The sequence below is a fragment of the Melopsittacus undulatus genome, chromosome 2, assembly GCF_012275295.1.
Source record: "Melopsittacus undulatus isolate bMelUnd1 chromosome 2, bMelUnd1.mat.Z, whole genome shotgun sequence".
NCBI lineage: Eukaryota > Metazoa > Chordata > Aves > Psittaciformes > Psittaculidae > Melopsittacus > Melopsittacus undulatus.
Window position 1 is genome coordinate 3,534,570 of NC_047528.1, and position 23,876 is coordinate 3,558,445.

The window sequence follows — 23,876 nt, forward strand, 5'->3', positions numbered from 1 at the left end:
ATGCAGTTACAACTATGCATATTGAAAACCTTGGTCAGAAATCCTCCATCCGGGAGGCCCACGGCAAGTCCAATAAGTGAGGAGCAAAATTAGCAGCCGCTTTCCCTGGGGAAGCAAGGACATGGTTAGAGGCTGGCTCATAAAACAGCCACGGGGATGAGAAAACCTTAGCATTCCATTCAATATCCTGCTGCAAGATGAAAGCTGGCCCTGAGTGGGCACAAAACCCTGGCATCCCAAGGGGAAAACCTCCCGAAGGCCAAATTCCACTCAGGCTCAGCAGCATCCATCATATCCTCATCCCCCTCTGAGCTCCCTCCCTGAGCGCCTGTGGAGGGTGACGGTCAAGGGCTCTGCAGTGCACATCCATCATGGAGCTGTTTTGAGCCAGACGAGGACCCCAAGCATCTATTGATCAATTTTACTTCCAGCAGAGAGGCCTTCCCCTGTGTTAAACATAAACCCACAAAGGCAAATTCAGCAACAAGTTGGACAAATCCATCCCAGCAGACTGGTACTGCCTTGTGTTTTATCCTCTCTATCCCTCATTCCTGAATCCAGACAACACACACAGTTAAGGACCGGCTGCCAGATGCAGCCTGTCCCTCCTGACCCTGCTCCAGAGCATCTGCACTTGCAATCAGTCCTTCTTACAGCTGGTTCCTTTTGTTTTTATGGTGTCTGCCGTTACACAAGCCTAATGAATACAACAGGAAGATGAAGTTCACCTCGTCTTTGTTTAATGCTGAGTACCAGCAAATCTTAATCTGCACAGGAGGAGGCGAGGTCTTTGGGAGCAGACGCTGCCTAAAGCATGTCCCAAGCAGTCCCCAGGAGAGGGTATGGTCTCCACATCATTTGGGGGTGTCCCTGCCCATGGCAGGGGTTGGAACTGGATGATCTTAAGGTCCTTTCCAACCCAAACCAGTCTATGATTCTATGATCAAGAAGTTCATTTTGCCTTAAAGCAAATAGTGCTCTGTCATCGATACGCATCTGTTGATGATATGCTTCCAATGGAGGAAGTGTTGTGCTTTCTACACTAAATGGAAAGATAGAGAGACATGGAGGCTGGTCTCTCATCAGGGAAAGCTGATGCACAAACCAGACTCACCGGACAGAAACCTGCCCCTGCTGCTTGGCTGGAAGCAGTCAGAGACACGGGGTCTCTGGAGGGAGCTCTGTTTTCCTGGGAAGGCCAATGTTTAAGAGTCGAAAAGCAGACACAGCAGTTCTGAGCTCCCTGGGACTTTATTTTGGGTTTTTTTGAGCTTTTTTTGGCTTGTTTTGGTGATGTAAATGATTCTGGTTACAAACCCTTATGGTTACAGACACAAATTCTGACCCTGATGGCAAAGAGCAAAGATTTCCCATGCCTTGAAGAAATGATGCCAACTATGGGGCTGTGTTAGTACAGGACCTCAGGTGCAGGAGGGGGGTTCAGCAGCACCTTCCTTTGATCAAAGGATCCTTCACATATAACAACGACCAAAGATTTGGTCCTGAAGCACAAGATGAAATGACCCAAAATGAATCAGCCTTGTCTCTACTCCTGGCTTGTTGCAGCCATGTGGCACTTGCCAGATTTACCCCCCTGTCTTAGGACTGCAGTTGAGATCTGGTTCAGCTTCATAAATAGAAGAAGAATGGAGGTGTGTGACCTGCCTTCCATGTCTTACTCACACTCAGGCCAAGAAGATGACTTAGAGCCCTTCTCCTCATAGAGCAAGGGCTGGCAGCTCCAGCACAAGAGCCACTCCACCATGAGTCCTGTCTTCTCACAGCCAGAAGCATGTTTTCAATGGGAAGGAGAGTCCTGTGAGCATCCTAGATGTAACCCTGCATGAAACACCACTCAGACTGCAGTTTCCCACCCCAACACGTGCTTCATAGGCTGGTACGCTACAGCTGAAAGCATTTTTACAAGCTACTAAGCACCTTTGAAGTGGGATTTATGCAACCAGGAACTGAAAACAGATCTCCAAAAGGTATCTCTTGATTTATTTCACAGAGAACAAAGGAGGTTTTAGAGAAGGATACATAGGCTATGGAAAGCAGCACTCTATGGGCAGAGCTGAACCCCAGTCCTAATGCTGCCCTGTCATTGATAGGCATCTGTTGATGAGATCTGCTCAGCACTGCAGGGAAGCACAATGATTTCTATGCAAAAGGAAAAGACAGAGCAAAGTGAAAGCTGCTCCATTCATCTTTATGTTAGAAGCAACTCACACTTGCAAGCAACAGGCAATAAACTCAGACTGCTAAGCAAAGCAAAGGCAATATAGGCAAACTGAAAATGCCACCAGCAAACTCGAGCCCTGAGTCCCTTCTTGCTGGTTTTCCTTAGGCAAGTTAAAGGAAGACGACTGATTTTCAACTCACTTCAGTGCTCTAGGACCTGGTGTTTTGTTATGGAATAGTAAAAAAGGAGAAGAAAAAACATACTCAGCCTTCCTTTTTGTTTAATAAAAGCCCCAAAACCACCCAAAGGGCTGGCGAATACTGAGATAACTGTCCTGATTTCAGAGAGGACGGGTGTGGGTGGCACCTCCCGGCACCGAGGGGACGTTTGTATTGGCAGCCGAGGCAGAAAACCTCCCCAGAACCTAGGGAAAAGGGAAAGAAAAAGGAAAGAAAGCAAGAAAAAAAACCACCCAGCAAATAAACACAAGCATTCCTAATACACTGGAAATGTCATCCTACAGCAGGGATCACAAGATCGAGCCCAGACAGGTCCAAGTGGCAAGAACACGCTGTTAAAAACAGATGGGAAAAACAAGCCGGGAAAGGTTGGGAGTGTGTTTCTGAACTGCTGTTCCCGACACGGGTTTTAGAGCTGGTGCTGCTGGGGCTGGGGAGTCAGAGGGTGAAATACCAGCCACCCGCATGGGCCCAGACATCCCAGTGGGAAGCTTAAAGCAGGAGGATGGAGGAAAGGGTTTCACACTGAAATCCCTAATCAACTGCTTTGGAAATGTAGGTTTTTCCAGCTTCCCAAGCCCAGGCTTGCCACATGTCACATCAGGTTAATAATACTGCTTTTTGTATCTTGGTTTTGTGGAGTCCTGCTTGGAACAGGGGTTGCTCCTCTTAGCATGGCTGTGTGTCAATGTAGAGACTCAGGGTGGGTTTCTGAGATGCTCTGCAGCATGGGGATGCCCATAGCACCTCTCCTATGGAGCCAGCCTGAGAGAGCTGGGCTGGGGCAGCCTGGACAAGAGAAGGCTCCTGAAGGGGAGACCTGAGAGCAGCTCCAGTGCCTAAAGGGGCTGCAGGAAAGCTGGAGAGGGGCATGGGACAAGGGCCTGGAGGGACAGGCCAAGGGGAATGGCTTGAACCTGCCCAAGAGAGGGGAGACTGAGCTGAGCTCTTAGGCAGAAGCTGTTCCCTGGGAGGGTGCTGAGGCGCTGGCACAGGGTGCCCAGAGAAGCTGTGGCTGCCCCATCCCTGGCAGTGTTCAAGGCCAGGTTGGACACAGGGGCTTGGAGCAGCTGCTCCAGTGGAAGGGGTCCCTGCCCATGGCAGGGGTTGGAGCTGGAGGAGCTTTAAGGTCCCTTCCAACCCAAATCATTCTATGATTCTCTGATCCTTTCTGTGCTTATTCCACTTTAAGGTGGATTTGAAGAGGTGCCTCTACTCAGTGCCATAGACCATGTCCTCAGCAAGTAAAACACAAGCTACTCAGTGGGGAAAGTGGGTTCTTGTTGACAACCCCCTAAATGTTAAAAGTTAGATGAAAAGGAGAAAAGGGAGTAAAATAAAATGGAAAGATGAGGGCACCAAAACATGGAGCTCACAGAGAGCTGCACAGAGGAAACCTCCAAGCCCACCGCCTCCAGGCTCATCCATTGTCCAAAAGGAGAGTGGAGATAAAGCTCCAGATGACAAACCCCTACAGTACACCAGATGGTATCAGCTGTCGTGTGAGACTGTCAGAGACAAGGACAAAACAACTGAAATTTGTTAGGTTTATTTGCCTTTGTGTTTAATGCAAAGCCTTCCTCCTCTCTGAGCATGTGAAGATTGAGCTGGAGCCAACACATCGTTGGATGCAAGGAGCCCTCTTTGGGGTCCATGCTTTCCAGGAGCTCAGATGCACTCAAGCCAAGATCTATTACGTAGACAAAGAGGATCTAGCCTGGAAGATCTCAAAACCTTTGGAATTCCAAAACCTGGAAGATCTCAAAGATATTTGTAAATACTGGGGTTTGGCTCTGGAGGAGGAGTGGGGAGGACAACACTTTGTGAAGCTCCAAGCATCTGCTCTTCTGAAACATAACAAGTTTAACTGATTTCCTCTATTATTTTGCATTCCTTCATGCTCTAGGTTCCAGGAGACGCCTAAACATCCGTGCGCAAAGGCTGTCAGCGCAGCTTTTCCAGCCCAGCAGGAAGTAGGAGATATCTTCAGGGAGAACCTATTTTGGGAGAGCTATCCAATTCCAAACTAAGCTTCAAACTTCTTGTTGTTATTATTCAGATTAAGACAGCAGAGTAGGAGAGCTGAGGCATTCCCACAGCAGATCCACATCGCTTCTCACACTGTCAGTGGTGGAAGGGAGGTCTTTGTATGGATGAAGAACATGAAGGGAATTCCACAGTTAAGGTCCTGGGGGGTGGTTGAGGTCTTGAGCACCTTGACATTTAGATGCAGTTGTGTTACTTCTCTTGCATGAGACCAAGTTCCTTTTTACTCCAAGTGAAAAACATGTATAGGACAAAGAATTGCATTACAATAGCTTTGCACATCACCCAACACCTCTGTAGCATCAGCAGCCACAAGTAGGACACCCCAAGGCCCCACTGCTGAACAAGTGGATTACACTAAAGTAATTGCATCATACACTGTTGTTCTTTTCCTTTTACAACTCCTGTTTTACACGTTCAGAACCATTTAATAGCCATCCCTCAGCTTCTTCCTTAAGGTTAATAAGTCAAAACAGAAACTCTGGGGAGTATGCAATGAAAAAGGCAAAACACTAAACCCCCCGCTGGCTGAATTTAATATCTATTAGAATCCTTAGTCGGGATGGAAACGTATTTATAACCACAAACCTCCACTAAATTACCTTAACAGCCTCTAGCTGTTGTGCTGATGGCCAAAACAGCACAGTAAATTACCAGCTCACTGTACAAAATTATACACACTGCTATTATACCATGTTGTAGCCTCAGCTACTCAAAAGCAGAGCAAGATTTACTCTTACTGCCCAACCTACATCACAGGGGTGTGCGCTGCCACGTGTTTACTCCCAAACCAGAGTAAATCCATGGATTCCTGCAATGTGGCACAAACCCATTGCCAAGCCCACAATGAACGCAGCATTGGCAACAACCGCTCGCCTTTCCCCCCTCCTTTCCCATGTCTGATTGACTTTCCACTCATCGGATTTTCCTGTTCAGCAGCTGAACTGAGTTTTCAGACAGGCTGAATTCACTCCTAACCTCATTGGATGGACTTCAAGGCAAGGCACACGCGAGGTGAACTTGGCTCAGAACACTTGGGCTTTCTCAACATGAGGCTGCAGGGACAGGGCATGCCAGGATGCAGCTTAGAAATGGGTAAGATGAAGATAAGATTGAAGGATGTTGGTGTCTGGCTCCCAGCTCTCAATGGATTCGTTGCAGACCTTAAGAGATTCACTTAATCCCTGTACACTTTAATTTCCTATTTATAAAGCAGGGACAGCAAAGACATAAGAGTCCAGCAAGCAACTTGGCAGCACAAGGGTGGAAAGGTTGGAAACGCACTGAGTGTCCAACCCCTTGGACCACCTCTTTGTTCTGTTGGGAGGTACAAGGCTAAAATCATTTGTGTTTGCAACACACCTCAGTGCTATAATGCCAAGAGCTTGTAATGTTCAGGGTAGGAGGGTGCATATCAGTAGGACTGAGGGTGCTGAGGCGCTGGCACAGGGTGCCCAGAGAAGCTGTGGCTGCCCCATCTCTGGCAGTGTTCAAGGACAGGTTGGACACAGGGGCTTGGAGCAGCTGCTCCAGTGGAAGGGGTCTCTGCCCGTGGCAGGGGTTGGAGCTGGATGAGCTTTAAGGTCCCTTCCAACACGAACCAGTCTGGGATTCTATAACCAAAAGCTTGGGGGAACAAAATGAACCCAAGCCCAACCCACACCACTGGGCTTGGGGTACAAAAGGATATAGGTGGGAAAATGGGAGAAGCAGATACAGTAATATCCAGGCATATATGCTGACCAGGAGTGAATGTCTAAGATACAATGTGGGGAGCACCACAGCTCTTTTCTGGTCATGCTTTGGTGTCTGGTTTTCTAGCAAACTGATTTCTTTTTGTTTTGTTTTAAACATATATAATTAGGCAGCGTTCTCCCATGCTTGGAAGGAAACAAATCATAGAATGGTTAGGGTTAAGATCATCCAGTTCCATCAAAGGCTTTGACCACATAGAGAAATGAAGGTTAGACCTTGCCTATGCTACAGCTGATTCAGCAGTTATGCCTGCAGCAGAGGGGAGCATGTCAACCCCAAACATGTCATTCTGGCTTCTCACCTTCCTCCACAACCCAAGCTACGGTTAGTTAGTGGGAGGCTTGAGGTACAAAGGAATGCAAAGAATAGGCTTTAAGAGCTCTTCTCCTTAATTACAAATGCAAATCTTGAAGCTTCTCATCCCCGAGTGCCACTGAACAACTTGATCCTATCTGAAATTACAAGAGTGCCAGAGCAGCAGGTCCGTGCTCAACCCCACCTAACCTTAATGACAGCATTCAACAGCATCAAGCAGGTCACGGCAGACTCTTCTCAGAAGCAGGATAGGCAGAGAAATATCATTAATGGAATATTTTCATCAAATATCATATTTAACTAAAAACTCATACAAAAACCCTAATAAACATCCTACAGGTAGCACAGGACAGATGTTGCTTTACATCTCCTTTTCAGTTCCAACCCCAGCGCATGAGATCCAGTTTCCATCTGCCCAAAGACACTCGTTTTGATCCCCATTGAGAACATCCAACACACACTACTGTGCAAAGAGTGTTTTGGAAGCACAAACCATCTTGTGAACCACAACCCTTTGTGAACCACACCACCAGCTTGTAAGATGCTGCTCTGTGCTGCACGTGAAGCAGCTCCTGTAGTAGCACTCGGCAGACAACCTTATTCTCTACACATGACTGTCTTCAAACCTCGCTCCCCGGTACACCTCCCTGTGACAGCACATGATACATCAGCCCATCTGCACGCCAGCTGGCTGTACTGATTTGATGCTAAAAACAGAGTGCATTGATTGATTCCTGGTCGAAGCCTCAGCCAACATGTTTTGCAAGGGGCTGAGAAAACAGCCTGATCCTTCCAGGCCCTCCCTTGGGTTGATTGTGGAGGGAATGCAAGGCAGGAGCTCAAAATGTGGCTCTGGGAGCAACCTCATGGGTATGATGCTGGGTATAGGTGGTCCTGGACCAAAACACTCCTCATTGCAGGTGGCAACTGACTGAAAAGGCAAGGGAAGGTAGCCCCATGTCTAGGATCAGAACTGTCTGAGATTTAGACCTAAAAACACTAATTTTGTTCCCTTTCCAGTGTTTTGTTCATGGCATCAACTTCTACAACAGCAGATACATTACTCATGTCTCATCTTTAAAAGCTGTAAATTCAGAGTTGGTAGGAGGATGTATGCTTCTCCCTGATGGTACATCTATAGTGGAGGCAGAACTTGCTGAAGGATACAGAAACAAAAAGATCTCACAAGCTTTAACATCTGTGACCAGCTCCCTTCTACATTTGATGCTGAGGGATCAGAAACATCAGATCCCCTCTCCTGGGTGCAAATTTCACTTCTCCAAGAGTGGGTTCAGGTGATGGAGTGGGACACCTTTTGCTAATGATATCCTGGGCTGCATCCAAAGGAGCGTGACCAGCAGGGCGAAGGAGGTGATCCTGCCCCTCTGCTCTGCTCTGGTGAGACCTCACCTGGAGCATTGTGTGCAGTTCTGGGGTGCTCAGCATAACAAGGACATGGAACTGTTGGAACAAGTGCAGAGGAGGCCACGAGGATGAGCAGGGGCTGGAGCAGCTCCTGTATGGAGCCAGGCTGAGAACATTGGGGCTGTTGAGCCTGGAGAAGAGAAGCTGCGTGGAGACCTCAGAGCAGCTTCCAGTGTCTGAAGGGGGCTACAAGGATGCTGGAGAGGGGCTCTTCATCAGGGACTGCAGTGATAGGACAAGGGGTGATGGGTTCAGACTGAAACAGGGGAAGTTTAGATTGGATATAAGGAAGAAGTTCTTTACTGTGAGGGTGCTGAGGCACTGGAATGGGTTGCCCAAAGAAGCTGTGAATGCCCCATCCCTGGCAGTGTTCAAGGCCAGGTTGGACAGAGCCTTGGGTGCCATGGTTTAGTGTGAGGTGTCCCTGCCCATGGCAGGGGTTGGAACTGGATGATCTTAAGGTCCTTTCCAACCCAAACTCTCCTGCAATTCTCTCTGGTGATGTGCCAAACACTTCCTGGGAGCAGGACCCTGGGGTGCTCCAATCAGAAGTCTCACAAGCCAAGCTAAGATGCTGTCCATGCTCTGCACTGACAGCAGCCTTACCAGGGCACTTTCTCATTCACTTTCATTGGAAGGTGTCTGTCCCTCTCTGCTCCAGAAGTCTGTCCTATGAAGCTTTCCCAGGCTCTTAATCACTCTCGTCACCCTCCTCCAAAGACTCTGGTGTCAAGGGTCCACCCACATGCACATTGCTGCAGGATAAAGCCCTGATTGCTGCCAGGAAAACTCCCAGCTCCCTGTCCTGCCTCGCTCCACACACAGAGAGGGCTCAGAGAGGGATCCACACATCCAGGGCTAGCTCCAAACCTCAATCCCCTATTTCAAGCCCTAAGCAGGGACCCGTCTGCATTCCTGACATCCCATCTCTTTCTTCCTTTTACTTTATTTATTCCCTTCCCTCAAGGGCTTTAAGCCTGCCACGATCACAGACAGCTCACTGTATGGATGATGTAAGGCCAAGCTGGAGGTAACAACGGGGCTCAGCTGCTTCCCCTCTCTCCTGCCACCCCAGCCCTGCACCCTGACCCCCAAAACAATGAGCCCTTCTATTCCCCACCGCCCCGTTGGAAACTCCAGCCTGATGTTACATGTAATGGGCAGTGGGCGAAGCGGGCAGAGAGGGAGAACATAAGCCTCAAGTCATTGATTCTTCTTGGGTCAAAGCAAACAAGGGTTTTCCTGGGAGCTTCCGATCTGGAGGGAGTTATTTAGGAGCAACAGGGAGAGCCAGAATCAAAGGAGCTGTGTGCAGCATTGAAGACGTGGAAGCAGAGAGGGTATTTTAAGCTGTCCATAAGCCACAAGGGGCATTTATTGTGTTTGGCCCTTCCTGTGCTGGCTGGTTCTCAAGCACAGTACCTGCATGAAAGCAGTGGGAGAAGGAGATCTGGAGGTGTCCTCTATAGGGGTGGAGAATGAGACTTTGCAAGGGAAAAGCAACTATGGAGTATCAAACTCTTAAGCTGAATTACATCTTCCCTTTTCCATGAGGCACTCTTTCAAGCCAAGAGCATCTTGAGGGCACTCAAAACCCACATATCTCCCCTACAAATAAACTATAACCCCCCAAAAAGATGCTTAATAAGCATGTGGATGAAGATGTGCAGAACAGGTTGGTAGCAATGACTAACAACAACCCTGTTTAGCATCACTACTATGAGATAGAAAAGTGCAGACAATTGTAAGTAATGCCCAATCCAACAGCAGCATACAGTAGCAGACTTACAACAACTCTTTGAAGCTGAACATTTAGAAGACACCCTAAATGTCATCACAAAAGAGGAGCTAAAGGGATGTTTAATAATCAGGGTTGCCAACAAGACATAACCCCCTTTTGGGTATTGAATAGACAAGGAGTTTGTTTAGCAAGTCAGCTTGTGTCCTTTGGCAGCCACATGAAAGTCCATGGGGATGTTCAGTAGGTCAGTGGGGAACCTGAACGAGAGAGGGAGCAGCTGTGATCATCAGCAAAACTGAATGGCTGTAAATCTACAGAATACAAAAGAGCACAAATCTTTGCCTGAAAAATGTTATTTCCATCTCACCATATGGATGTGGGAGCTGGAACTCCACCAAGGAGATGTCTAAATGCCTTCCAAAGCAAACGCCTTTGGAAAACACCAGGTTTGAATGGAATAAGATGTATAACAAGTACTGAGATGCTATTAGGACAGCATCTTCGATCCAGGAGACTCAATGGAAATCTCTTGGATGTGTCCAAAAGGCGTTGGGAAGCAAAAGAAATAATAAGTAATATTAATAAAACACAACCAGGAGATATTTATGTCAATATATTAAAGGCAAAAGAGAGACCAAACATACAGGATTTAAAAAATCAGAGGCTGCATTAAGAAGAGTCCAGAGTGGCCAGAGATGGAAAAGCTTCCCAAGCAATGGAAAGGCAGAAGCAATTTGAATGTGTATGGAGAAATGTCCAAGAGCTGTTCTCCACTGGTCCTGCCTTAAAGCCAGCTTTAAACTGAAATCAAAACACCCCATTTCTGGCCCAGGAGTGAAGCTCCTATCCTGAAGAGGCATCTCTTTGGGGTGAGAATATACACTTTTGGATGGAGAAGTTCATTTCTAGGTATTGGTGTAATGCAGACAACCAGGCTGATGCAAGATTTCCCAGTTCCTAACCTTCTCCAGGAAAACTACGCAAGAACTCACAAAAAACCCCAAGGAACCAAATACGAAAAGACAAACCCAGAGATGAAATCACTCCCCCCAGGTTGCTGGCATCAAATGATTCCAGATTCATTGGAGAAACAGGCACCGCTGGCTGTCTTACAGCAAGAAACATGCTTCCAGTACTCATCTTTTCCTCCTGTGCTTTAAAAGCCCAGCTTGCAGGCTAGAGATGATTATGAGTTGGGGTTTTTTTGACCAAGGCTAGTTTCTAGTTGTTAATAACTCTTATTTTATTACTATTAATTCATTACTATCATTATTGTTATTGTTATTATTATTATTATTATTCATAGTAATAGTAATAATAACGATTTAAACACAGCACATATATAAGTTGGTGTATGCCCTGGCAGTGTTCAAGGCCAGGTTGGACAGAGGCTTGGGTGACATGGTTTAGTGTGAGGTGTCCTAGCCCATGGCAGGGGGTTGGAACTGGATGATCTTAAGGTCCTTTCCAACCCTAGCTATTCTATGATTCTATGATAACATACATAACAACTGTACTGTGCACTGACCTTGAGGAATTCCTCCTTTACACTAGAAAAGGAGGTCAGATAGTGGCAGACATACCTGAGGTGCAAGTGTGCTTGCCTGGAGGCATGCACATGGTCTGGATCTCTTCTTAAGGTCTCAGGTCTGTGCTCTGTGATTCCACATGCTGAATGTTGGCTTGTTCTGTTGCTAATCATGAATAAGAAGAGGGATGCTCTACACTGGCCGGTCTATACAGTGCCTTCACAGCCAATTTGCTGCTGGTTTAACTCATGATAACCACAAAGCTAGTTTCACTTGGCAGCAGAGTGCTCAAGTGCTGGTTCAATTTATCCAGATTCAGATTGAAAAAGCCTAAGAATGAGCAAACTCACCCATCCTTGTGTGAGAGCAAGACCTGGACCACTTCACACCAGCATTTCCAGGCCAGCAGCTCTGAGAGCTTTGGCCTAAATGCATCCAGCCATGGTGGGATATTAACATAGTGGTGTATAAGAGTGTAAACAAGTCACTTCCAAAACCAATGACTTCTCAGATGGGATGAGAGACTGGAAAAGGCAAATAAAAACCTAACCCAGCATTTCCCTGCTCAGCTCCTTTCCAGCCTGTAGCACTGTGTGATGGGGAAGCTCTAGAGGTAAGGAGGAGAGACCATTTGATGTACAAACAAGAATGAGGATTTTTTCCATCCTCAACCTGTGTTTATTACTTAAATAGAACTACAGGAGCCATTGCTAGACTGTGGAGACACCAAATGAAACTTTGGAGGCCAGGTCTACCACTATCTTACCCTGGAAATGGGACACATCCATTGTCACTGGCACAGGGTGCCCAGAGAAGCTGTGGCTGCCCCATCCTTGGCAGTGTTCAAGGCCAGGTTGGACACAGGGGCTTGGAGCAGCTGCTCCAGTGGAAGGGGTCCCTGCCTGTGGCAGGGGTTGGAACTGGATGAGCTTTAAGGTCCTTTCCAACCCATTCTCTGATCTGTATGATGAATGCTACTGTAAGTGCATCTCAGTGACCCATAGCAGAGATCCAGGATGTCCCAGAAGCTTTGTGAGCCTTTCCAGAGCCAGGTATCCCAGCTGGTGCCATGGGCTCTCCACAGCCCCACTGTGACACAGCCAGGCTTCCCGCTCAGAGCTCCAGATGAGGAAACCACAACAGGCTGTATTTACATGACAACTCTCGATCGAAGGATATGCCAAGGTGTGCCGCAATTAAAATTCCATAAAGTTACCCAGCCGAAGGACACTGTGGGATAATAAGCATTTGCATATTGCTGATACTGGGCTTAACCTCTTTTTACCCAAATCCTTGGCAGGATGGGTCTATCCCACAGAGAAGGGCTAAGAGGAGGAGGTGAGGCTGTGCAGAACAGCAGCAACAGCAGTTAAGAAACCTCTTTCGGCTCTATTGCTGCTCTTCATGTGCCCTGAAGTGAATCAAAATCTCTCTTCCTCCTTTCTTCCACCTCCTGAGAGAGGGATAAATGTGCTTCGTCACCACTGTCAGGTGCTATAAAGTCTACCTAAGAAGTATGATAGGAAAGTGAGACTTTAAAGACTTGAAATGAGTACTGACAGGAAGGGCAGATTGTATTAAGAGCAGTGATTTTGGATCAGCTCATCTTGGAGAGCCCCCAGATGACCTTGGCAACCTTACCAGCTCTATCCCTGCTAGAAGTAGACCAGTTGCTTCACTTTCCATAGCTTCACTCATCCCCAGCAGCCTGCAAGCAGCTTGGAACCCCCTGGCTCAGGTAGAAGTGATGATTCCAAGTTGAGTTCCCAGCTGTGGGAATGACGCTGAACACAAGGCCAGCCAAGATGCTGACTTGTTCCATGCCTCCGTTTCCCCATCTGACCAAACCCTTCGGGGCAGATGTGGTCTCACCAAACACCCAGAGCACGGAGCCCTAATCCCAGTCACCTCAGCTGCTACTGTAACCCAAATAAATAACACTTGCTCTGCCTTTGAGTCACTACTATAAATTAAGTGCTTTGGTCTGGTAAACACCATTACATCACCTCTTGCATCTGACCCTGGCTAGAAGAAAAAGAGAGGAAAAGACAGGGTTTCAGTATCACTTCTGCTCTTTCCCAAAGAGAAACAAATCCAGCTTCCTCCTACACTGTCCTTAAGTATTGTTTGTCTTCCTTCAGTTCAACCTCTGCTTTGCCACCACCAATCTTGTACATTCACTGTGAAATTGGCCAGGACCATTGGCCTGCTCTGAAGTCATGACAGGCAGCTGAAGAGTCACTCAAGTTATCTTAGCAAAGCCAAAGCACTGGGAGAATACACCAGTTTCACTCCCCACGCAACACACGGATTCCTTACCTCTATGGGCATGTCCACCTCAATCAATGCAATGCTTTGGTAAGACATGCCCTGACCAAACCAGTTTGAGTTTCAGCAGCTGAAGAGCTGCCCTAGCACAGCACTTCTCCCAGGTAGCTTGTGTTGGTAGGAAACAAAACAAGGACTATCACCTGCAGATGGAGCTGGGCTAAAGCAGTTACATTGCTTCTTAGATTGATGGCTCCATGCTTGTGTAATGCCACAGAGGTACCAGAAGTGTTGGGTTGGAGGCTCCTTGGGAGGTCTCTGGTCCAACCCTGCATTCAGGTGTGACTATATCAGGTCAGCCAAGTCTTGAACACCTCCAGAGCCTGAGACCCTACAGCCTTTATGGGAGCCTGTTCCTCTATGCAATGACCCCCTTACTGGAGGAGCTTCCCTATAACCCAAACCTGAACCTCCAAAGCTGGTTTGTGGTTGTTGCCCCCTATTTAGTCACCTGCTACAGCAAAGAAGAGTTTGACTCCATTATCCCCATAAACCATCCTCCAAATAGCTGCAGGTTATTAGATCAAGAGTATTTCAAGGCCAGGTTGGACAAGGCTTGCAGCAACCAAAGAGGAAGGTGTCCCTGTCCATGGCAGGGGGTTGGCAGTGGATGATCTTAAGGTCCTTTCCAACCCAACCCATTCTATGACGACAATATACCACCCTCTGCCAGGAGATGCTACAGTGGGTGAAGGAACGCAGCCCCACACTCAAACTAACCCCAAGAGAAGGTTGCAGGGAAGAGGTTTTGACTCATCAGCAATGATGCAGCAGAGAAACGAGTTATGGAGCATGACCTTTGCCCAGCATTGCACAAGAGAGGTGGTGCTGCAGGAGTGCTGTCAGGCACTGCCCTTGGAAGCAAAATGCACCCCCTGACCTGCAACACCTTCTCTGGTGGAGCAAGGGCTCATCCCTCCTCTGAATCATGGGGCAGATGACAGTGCCTAAAACCTCTGATGGGCTTTTTGCATCAGGGCTGGAGATGACATGGGAGGAGCTGGGTGAAGAGAGGCAGCTTGATAGACACAAAGTCATGGAGCTCAGTGCTGTCAAACCCTCCTACAAAGAACCTGTTTGCTCTGGGTCAGAGGACTTCCCATCAGCAGACCCAGGTGACGTGATGAGTGCCCTAAGCCTCTTTGCTATCCCTCCCTGAACTCAGGCTCAAAATCCATGAATTCACCCAAACCAGCACTGGAGGGGACTTGTGGAGAAGTTGTCGTATTTATTCCACTGGATCAGCTCTCCTAAGAGCACTGTGGCCAACCTGCTCTTCCAAACTTCCACCGATGGAGATTCCAAGCCCATCCCAACCCATCTGTTCCACTGCTCTGCTCCTCTGGCAATCAGTGGTTAGGAAGTTTTTTCCTAGCACTTGTTTCCCTTGGTGCAGTGTGTGCTCAGCATTTCTTGGCCTCTTAGTGCTGGCCATGGAGAAAAGCTTACACCCTTCCCCTTTGCAGCTACATCTGACAGACATAAGTGCTGTTATTTCTCCTTTCACACGTCTCATCCCTAATTTCCTTCAGTTTTTCCATGTTTTCTAACTTTCTTCTCATTTTTGGTGTTTTTCTCTGGAGTCTCTGCAATTGTTTCCTGTTTTCCATAGAGGGAAGCATCCTGAATCAGGCCTGGCACAGGCAAATGTGAAAGCAACCAGTGAGAGTGAGTCCAGAGGAGGCCATGGAGCTGCTGCGAGGGCTGGAGCAGCTCTGCTCTGGAGCCAGGCTGAGAGAGCTGGGCTGGGGCAGCCTGGACAAGAGAAGGCTCCTGAAGGGGAGACCTGAGAGCAGCTCCAGTGCCTAAAGGGGCTGCAGGAAAGCTGGAGAGGGGCTTGGGACAAGGGCCTGTAGGGCCAGGCCAAGGGGAATGGCTTGAACCTGCCCAAGAGAGGGGAGACTGAGCTGAGCTCTTAGGCAGAAGCTGTTCCCTGTGAGGCTGCTGAGGCGCTGGCACAGGGTGCCCAGAGAAGCTGTGGCTGCCCCATCCCTGGCAGTGCTCAAGGCCAGGTTGGACACAGGGGCTTGGAGCAGCTGCTCCAGTGGAAGGTGTCCCTGCCTGTGGCAGGGGTTGGAGCTGGAGGAGCTTTAAGGTCCCTTCCAACCCAAACCAGTTTGGGATTCATTCTGTGATTTTCAGACCCCCCCCAGCTCCCACCAGCACTGACTCAAGGCAGCCCCACATAAAACCCTGTTCCCATTACACTGGAGATCAAACTTTGCAAACGGCCTTTTCCAATGCCCCTGCAAGGCTGTGAGCTCAGACACACGGATACCCTCCTGACACAGGATGGGGCCACACAAATGGAGACTGAAATGCGGCACTTGTTCAACAGTGAAAATGAACCCTGGAGTGAGGTGTGGAGGTGAGAGGCTCCTGTGCTTTGAAAGCATTTTAGGCCATTTGGAGGTATAAGAGTCATAAAAGCCCCCTCTTTCAGTTTATAGTCATTCCCCCTTGTCCCATCACTGCATATCCTTTAAAAATCCTATATTCTCCCTTACAGAGGATATTCTTGCTGTGCATCTTCAAGTGGGATATGAAGGATATACTTCAGCGGCCAAAAAAGCCCCTTGTCAGGGAGTTATCCATAGGAATAGAGCTGCAACCAGCCCATTTTACCCTCCTTTAACCTCTTCTGCTCACCACATCAGAGAGGAGCAGATCTTCCTATAACCTTGATTAAACTACTTCTGCTTGATGTAGAAACAACAAAGGCAAACTCTCCCCCCAAACAACCCAGCGAGGAAAACCAAAACAGCACTAAAGCATTGTTAAAACAAGGCAAGAAGCTCTTTAATCAGAGCTACAGACACACATCTCAGCCAGACAGAGAACCCTCGGACTCCACAGTCCATAATGAGCCGGCAATGCACTGATTGAACGATAGGAAGCAAAGAGCTGCTCTCGACATCGACAGCCCTTATTCTTTACATTGCTTTCCTGCCAGAGAGCCCCATCAGTGGCTGTGGATAGACACAGAACATCACACTCAACCCCCACGTCTAACGTGGGAGACAACAGACAGGCACGTCCAGAGCAGGAGCACCAGGAGACAGTGAGTCAGTGCAGCCGGGCACAACATGCGCCGGTCTCGGCTCGTTGGTCACACAGCTGGAGCCAAGGGGGGTGTTTAGGGATTGGGGTTTTTCATGGGTGTTTGAAAGAGAAGAAGTCAAACCAGCTTTGTGCTTTGTGGCAAACCAAGGAGACCTTTCCATGCGTGAAAGGCAGAAGGGAGAAGGTGGGGACAGGCTTTTAATAGGACCTGTTGCGGTAGGACAAGGGGGAATGGTTTTGAGCTAAAAGAGCATTGATTCAGGGTAGATCTTAGGCAGAAGCTGTTCCCTGGGAGGGTGCTGAGGTGCTGGCACAGGGTGCCCAGAGGAGCTGTGGCTGCCCCATCCCTGGCAGTGCTCAAGGCCAGGTTGGACACAGGGGCTTGGAGCAGCTGCTCCAGTGGAAGGGGTCCCTGCCCATGGCAGGGGATGGAGCTGGAGGAGCTTTAAGTTCCCTTCCAACCCAAACCATTCTGTGATGGTACAAAGTGTTCATCTGAAAAGAACCCCAAGCAAGCTGACGATGGAGCCCGGCATCCATGCAGAAGGGAGATGGAAGGTGGTGTTTTGGTACCTGCACCACTTTTGACCTTCAATTATTTTGTTATGTTTATTATCAATACTAGGCAGCCTTATCTATATATGTATTATAGGGCTCATCTGAGCTCATGGCCAAACTGCCTAGGGTCTATATGAACCCCAGTCCCCAGTTATGAGACGGAAGAGAGGTACCATTCATCTCAACCTCGAAGCAGTCATGGTGTGAATGCTCCCCAATGGAACAGGAACCACAGACACTGGTATTTCCCAGTACAAAGAGGTCCTACATAGAATACCTCCAGTCTCACATAAACACAATCCTCTGTAGTGAAACTGAGCAGGCATTGATACAAATGCAGATTAACACTCCATGGATTAGGTGTGGGGAGGAATCCCCTTCCCCAGCCGCTCTGCATGGGAGGCAGAAAGTACAGTCAGCACTTTCCTGCCTTGCCAAAGATCTCCTTGAGAAGCAAAACCAAAACAAAAGCAGGCTTATGAAAGCCCAGCACTTCAAGGACAGTGTCAGCAGCACACCCATGAGCAGACACGTACGTCTGAAAGGCACTTGTCAGAGAGAAAATAGATCTATCACCTACCCTGTGTCGATAGAGCCAGAGCAGGAACTTCAAACCCGATTAGCAGCATCCTGCAGCCTGAGATTCCTCCTTTGAGGTCTCAAAGCAGAGCATAAACCAAAGGCACAAGGGGAGTGGCAAAGGATTCAGTACCTTGCCTTTGAGTGTAACACCGCGGTGGCTGAAGCTCACCTTCTGTGCATGAAAACCAAAGTCCAGCCATGTGGGTTTGCTGTAGATGAAGGCTTGATGGGAGCAAAGCTGTCATAGAAAGAGTTAACCAGGCTGGAAAAGACGTTTAAGATCATCAACTCCAAACATTATCACTGCTAACCCATGGCACTGAGGGCCAGTTTGTGAACACTTCCAGGGATGGTGACTACCACTTCTTTGGGGATTGTTGGAATACATCAGCCTCCAGCTCCACCACATCTTGAGCCAATCTCAAAGAGAACCCAATCAACACACCAACACCCTGAACGCATGCCGCAGCCATACAAATACATTAATAGCCATTAAAAAGCAATGGGATGGGGACACCACCACGCAAGACACAATCCAAGCTGACCCCAACACTCCCAACTCCAGCCACCGAAGCAGGGAGCCGGCACAACTGGTGTGACTGGAAGGGAAGTCCCACTGACCACTGAGATCCCCTCGAGCATTGCTTCCTGCCCTGCATGGGACAAGCCGGGCCCATCTCAGCACAGCCGTGTTTCCTTTGGGGAATGGGGATGTTTGGAAAGCCAAGGTGGCTTTTGCAAAGCACTTTGGGATGCTGAGGGGATGAAAAGCACTCTTCTGCACATGGATAATGAGTGCTAACCGCCGGCGTGTCACACCCTCATGGGGAGGCATAAGCAGCTTTATTCGGCTCCCGCTGGAATGCCGGAGCACAAGCTGGATATTCAGAAGGAGATGTGAGTGCCCTTTCACAGGGCAGATGCTGGGGAGCTAATGATGGTTGATGAGTTAAGGCCACTGGTGACTCAGGATCAGCAATTAGTTGATTTCTGCAGGGAGGGAGGGAGGGAGGAAGGTGCTTTGCTCCATTAAGCTAAAAGCATCCTCCACAGTTCAGTGTGCACAAAGTCGTTCTGTCCATGTCCCACAAAGCTGGCTGCATACATCAGGGACTTGATATTCCCCATGTAAATACCCTGTTTTACCTTTGCCTCAGTGTATTTGGGGGAACAAGGAGCAAAAGAACCGGGTTCCCTCATGGTCCCATCCCAATCTTATCTTTCTTCAAAGGGGACCAGGCACACAAGAGTGACCAAACACACTGTTTAATGCACAGGGATGTGACACCACTGATGTCTATGGGGCTGCACCCATATGGACAAGCCTATTAACATAGGATCACAAACTGGATACTCCTCCAGCCCTGCCCTAGGCTGTGATGCCACAAACAATCCCTCCCTCCTAAAGGCAGGCAGCGATGCTTCAATCCATCAATAACCGGCACTGTGGAGCCACCAGCTGCACTTGTTCTGCTGCTGATCCCGAAACACACACAGGCAAAACCAACAGGACCAAAGCACAACCTGCTTTGTGCCTCCCCCTAACCGGGAAGGGAGCCTTTCCCACAGGCTGGGGACACTGGAGGCAGGGAATGGGACCCCAGCATCATAGCGGAGAGCGATGTGCCGAGTCATGGGATGGCAGCAGGACGTTGCTGCGTTCCCGAGCTCCAATGCTCGCGGCGCACGGCGGGGCCGTCGGGAGGGAGCAAGGAACAGTTGCGTCTTTCAGGGAGCAGGGAATGTGACAGGGCTGGCATTTGGACCCTTCTCTTTACAACTTCTTTGAAGTGTTTGATCTCAGCCGCTAATGACACCAAAGGCTATCGGAGCGCTACTGGTGCTATCTTCAAAGGGTTGCAGCCTTCAATGATTAATAGGAACCGTGCACGGGGAGGGGAAAACGACCGTTAAGGGGGGTGTGAGGAAGGGGGAGGACACCCAAGATGTGCTATTTCTCTTTGGGATCAACGTATTCCCAACCTCCCCATAGAAAACACAAGACTTTAAAGAGGGGTGGGATAAGCGGGGGTCCGGTCCAGCCGTTGCCACCACGCTGGGCAGGGGGTGAGGTGGGGAAAGGGGGCTCAGGGATGCTCCCACCGCCCTTCCCAAGCAGAGCGGAGCCAAGACCGAGCCTTCCATGGCCGGGTAAGGGGCAGCGAGCCTCGGGGCGGGCGATGGCAGGTGCACCGGGTACCAAAGGGTGAAGGGGATACAGGGAAAGGGTTAGGGATGCGAGATAGGGATGGTCTGAGACTTACGTATCTCCGCAACTTCTTCTCCGGCGGTGACTTTCGGAGCCAGCCCGAGCACACAACCTCCCCGCCGCTCATCGCGGCGGCCGGGCGCTGCCTCCCGGCGCTCAGCGCCCATGGAAGGCGGTGGGAGGATGGATGTCCGGATGGATGGATGGATGGATGGATGGAAGGGAAAAGGGGAGGGGGGGGTTCAGTGTATGCGATGAGCGCCTCCCCCGCCGCCGCCGCCGCTCGGCTGCGAGCGGGGAAGCAGGAAACCGGCTCCTTCCCCGGCTCACCACGCCTCCCGCCCGGCCCGGCGCCCCGCCAGCCTGCTTTAAAGATACAAACCCCGCAGGGAGCGAGGGCTGCTCCCCCCCCCGCAGACCCGGGGGGTTTGGTTCATTCCTGCTCCCCCCGCCCCATCCCCGAGCTCATTCAGACCCTATAAACTTTATACGTACCGCAGGGGGGATGTGCAGAGAGATGCCTTAATGAAGACGCCCCAAAACCTTGTACTATGAGGTTAAATCACTGCAGTCATCCCCCACCCCCAAGGACCCTTCCACTGTCTTAATGGGAAAGCTCCTTCACTTGCTTTCACCCCACTGCGCTGTGGGGTTTGTGTGTGAGATGAAGGTGCCTGTAGGAAAACAAAGAGGTTGAGCAAGAAACAGCCAAACCTCAGTGATAGCAAAAAACCCTCCTGGAGGAAGAAAAAAATATATTAAAAATGGGGGAAATCGATAAAAGCTTCATATTTTATTATTGATTTTTAAATAATGGAGCAGTGCCCACTGCGAGGGGATGCGCCTGCTGCCGGAGCCTCATGCAAACAAGCTGGGGTTTGCATTGCAACGCTGTTATGCTCCAGCTGAGATGAACTATCATCTTCCAGATCTGGGAACACTGTGTGTTTTAAAGGCTGATCATCTCAGCAGCAAGGAAACTTCCCTCCATAGCCCTGTGAGTAGGATTATGCCCTAACCCTCCTTGTGCTGCATCGTTCAACCTGGATCTAGGACCCTGAAAGCCCATTTCTAACCCATGACACACTCATACCGCCCACTTAGGAACATACAACTCAAGGCTGTTTGCTGGGGATGGAGTTTTAAGACCTGTCTCTATACAGCAGCTCTGCCCCAAACCTGCTTGGCCACATTCATCCCTGCCTTGACTTCCCTGCCCGTCCACCCTCTGTGGGCAGGGATGGTCCCTCCTTGTGTGTTTGTGCTGTAGCTGGTGCAACAACAACTCCACGCTGCCTGGATGCTCTGTTGCATGTCAAACAACAACAGCCTTTGCAGCACGTCGCTCGAGAGGGGATCTTGCATCACTTCAGAGCAGTAATTGCAGCTCACAGTGCCTTTGGGAGGGAGGCAGGACACCTCTTCAAGATGGGGACAGCATAGTTAAGCCATATGTTGTTTATCATCTCTGTGGATGCATAAAGGAGGGGGGTTAACCCCTTAAAGAGCAAATATGTCACTTGTTAGGAATGCATCTTCTCAACAGCTTTGTTTTTCTGCCAGTGAAATGCAAAGGCTCAAAAAGGTTTCTCTACCTTTTCACTGCCCAAAGGAAGGCCTTGATCCTGTTCAGTCTCTGCACAGATGCTGGCTACAGGCAGATCAGTTTGGCTACAGGCAGATCAGCTTGGCTACAGTCAGATCAGCTTGGCTATAGTCGGATCAGCTGGGCTATGGTTGGATCATCTGGGCTATGGTTGGATCAGCTCACCCAGGGTGCTGTGTACAATGGAGCTGGGAGCACGGGAGGATGGAGAAACCAGCTCTGCACTGGCATCAACCAGCATGACCTTATTCAGTGCACTGGAGCTGTATCAATTTACATTGAGTCTTGCCCTCAACCCCTCCTGTGTTAGGATCCGCAGGGAAAACTGCATCCTTGCGACCTGTGCTTGAGGGATCTTCCCAAACCCCAGAGCAATCTCAGGGATGCTGGTGACCTCCTGGGGACTTATAGAGACCCAATCGAGAGCAGACGACTGTGATTAATAGGCAGGTACCATGCAGATCCATCCCGTGGTGTGCGTTAATGATCCACAGCCAAGGAATTCGCTCGCACTGACACCAATGCAAAGTGGTATCAAGTCTGGAAACCAGTTGCAGAGAACCCCATCCGCATTTTTATGTTAACAGCTTCCAGTGCTCCACTGAAGCGCTTCCTTGGGCAATGGGTGTTTAAAGGAAGGCTCCATAATTATCACTGTGTGAACGGCAATGAATTATTCTACACACTCTGTGACAGCCTTTGCTTGATTACCCTGCTCCTTTGCTGCATTCCCTTTTCTCCCCACCCATCCCCTACTCTGGATCACATTTATTGGCTTGGTTATATCACAACATAGAGCGGAACAGCATCCAAAACGTGAAACCCCCCTTTTCTCCATGCCTTCGGTGATGCCTGACACATGTACCTCAGATTCCTGGGATTCTGGGTGGGAAACAGGTTGCATTTTCTATACACTTCAATGTGCTGCCATCTCAAACGTGAAATACAAGCTTTGTACAGGAAAATGCTCCAACCAAAGATGCTCCATATGAACGTGCCTCCCTAATCCCGCTGTGGCTGCACACAGAGTGGGAACAGTGAGATAACGCTGCCAGATTCCATATGATCCAACGCATGCAATGTTACAACGGCATCAGATGCTGGCCAGGAAGATCAATATTATCCCAATGCCTTTAGGAGCTACAGACGCTGCACGTCATGAACGCGGCTCAGCTTTGGCAGTGCTCGCACGTTCGTAACAGCTTTACCAACTTCAAGCTGTTCATCCAAGGGGTGATGGAGCCTGAACTCGGGCTGGTCCCGGCTGCTGGTGCAAATCCTTGCAGGCTGAGCCAGCAGAAAGCTGTGAAAACCACATTGCCCTGTTTGAAAGCGAGGAGGGCTCATGTGGAGCCATCAGGAGCTTGTCCCTGGCAGCCGGAGAGACTGAAGGAGGAACAACCAGAAGGTGTAACAAGGGGGAAATGAAGGGATGCCATGGGAGAACACACATCCCATAGCTAAAGGGGCTACAGGAAAGGGCTCTGGACAAGGGCCTGTAGGGCCAGGCCAAGGGGAATGGCTTGAACCTGCCCAAGAGAGGGGAGACTGAGCTGAGCTCTTAGGCAGAAGCTGTTCCCTGGGAGGGTGCTGAGGCGCTGGCACAGGGTGCCCAGAGAAGCTGTGGCTGCCCCATCCCTGGCAGTGCTCAAGGCCAGGTTGGACACAGGGGCTTGGAGCAGCTGCTCCAGTGGAAGGTGTTGGGGTTGGAGCTGGATGAGCTTTAAGGTCCCTTCAACCCAAACCATTCTATGATCCTCTGATAAGAAACCACGTTCGTTGCACACAATAGTGCAGAAAGAAAAACATTTTTTTTCCCATGAAAAAGACCTTTTTTCCTCTCATTTAATGTGCGTTTCGCTGCCGCTGGCAAAAACCTCGTGGTTTTCAATCAGCGCCGTTCCTTGTTGCCTGAAATCACAGCTTCGAAGAGCGAACCCGCAGCACCTCCGCTCCTCCTGCCTGCTCTGGGCTTACTTAACTGAGCTGTGCCATCTACTGGCAATAGGGAATGCTGCAGGCAGAGCCATTCCTCGCTCCGGTGGAAGCAGCAGGGATGGATGGAGACACTGGGAATTTCCTGTGGATTAGGGACCAGCTGGTTAAAACGCTCTGGGCTACTTACCCCAGCCAGGCACTAATCCCATGGAAATGCCCTTTGCTGAGGTTAATATAAACCGAGACATGCTGAGGGGGAGCAATGCAGATCAGTGCTGCCTGGGTGCTACGTGCCTGCTTTGGAATTCCAAGCGAATGCTCCGTCTCAGGAGATGCAGCTCCACAAGAATAGGACCTGAC

The 23,876-nt window shown here is 49.5% G+C and overlaps 1 protein-coding gene across 2 annotated transcripts in view; it reads right to left on the reverse strand.

The window, feature by feature from the left end:
• The window catches only part of GAB2 (GRB2 associated binding protein 2), a 95,851-nt gene extending 75,675 nt beyond the window's left edge, over positions 1–20,176 (reverse strand). For both annotated transcript variants that reach the window (XR_004550530.1, XM_034072613.1), the window contains exon 1: positions 20,028–20,176. Coding sequence is in view for 1 of the 2 variants with exons in the window: in XM_034072613.1 (XP_033928504.1) it covers positions 20,028–20,099 (72 nt within the window). In the remaining variant the exon portion in view is untranslated. The remainder of the gene's footprint in view (positions 1–20,027) is intronic.
• Positions 20,177–23,876: the final 3,700 nt, after the last annotated feature.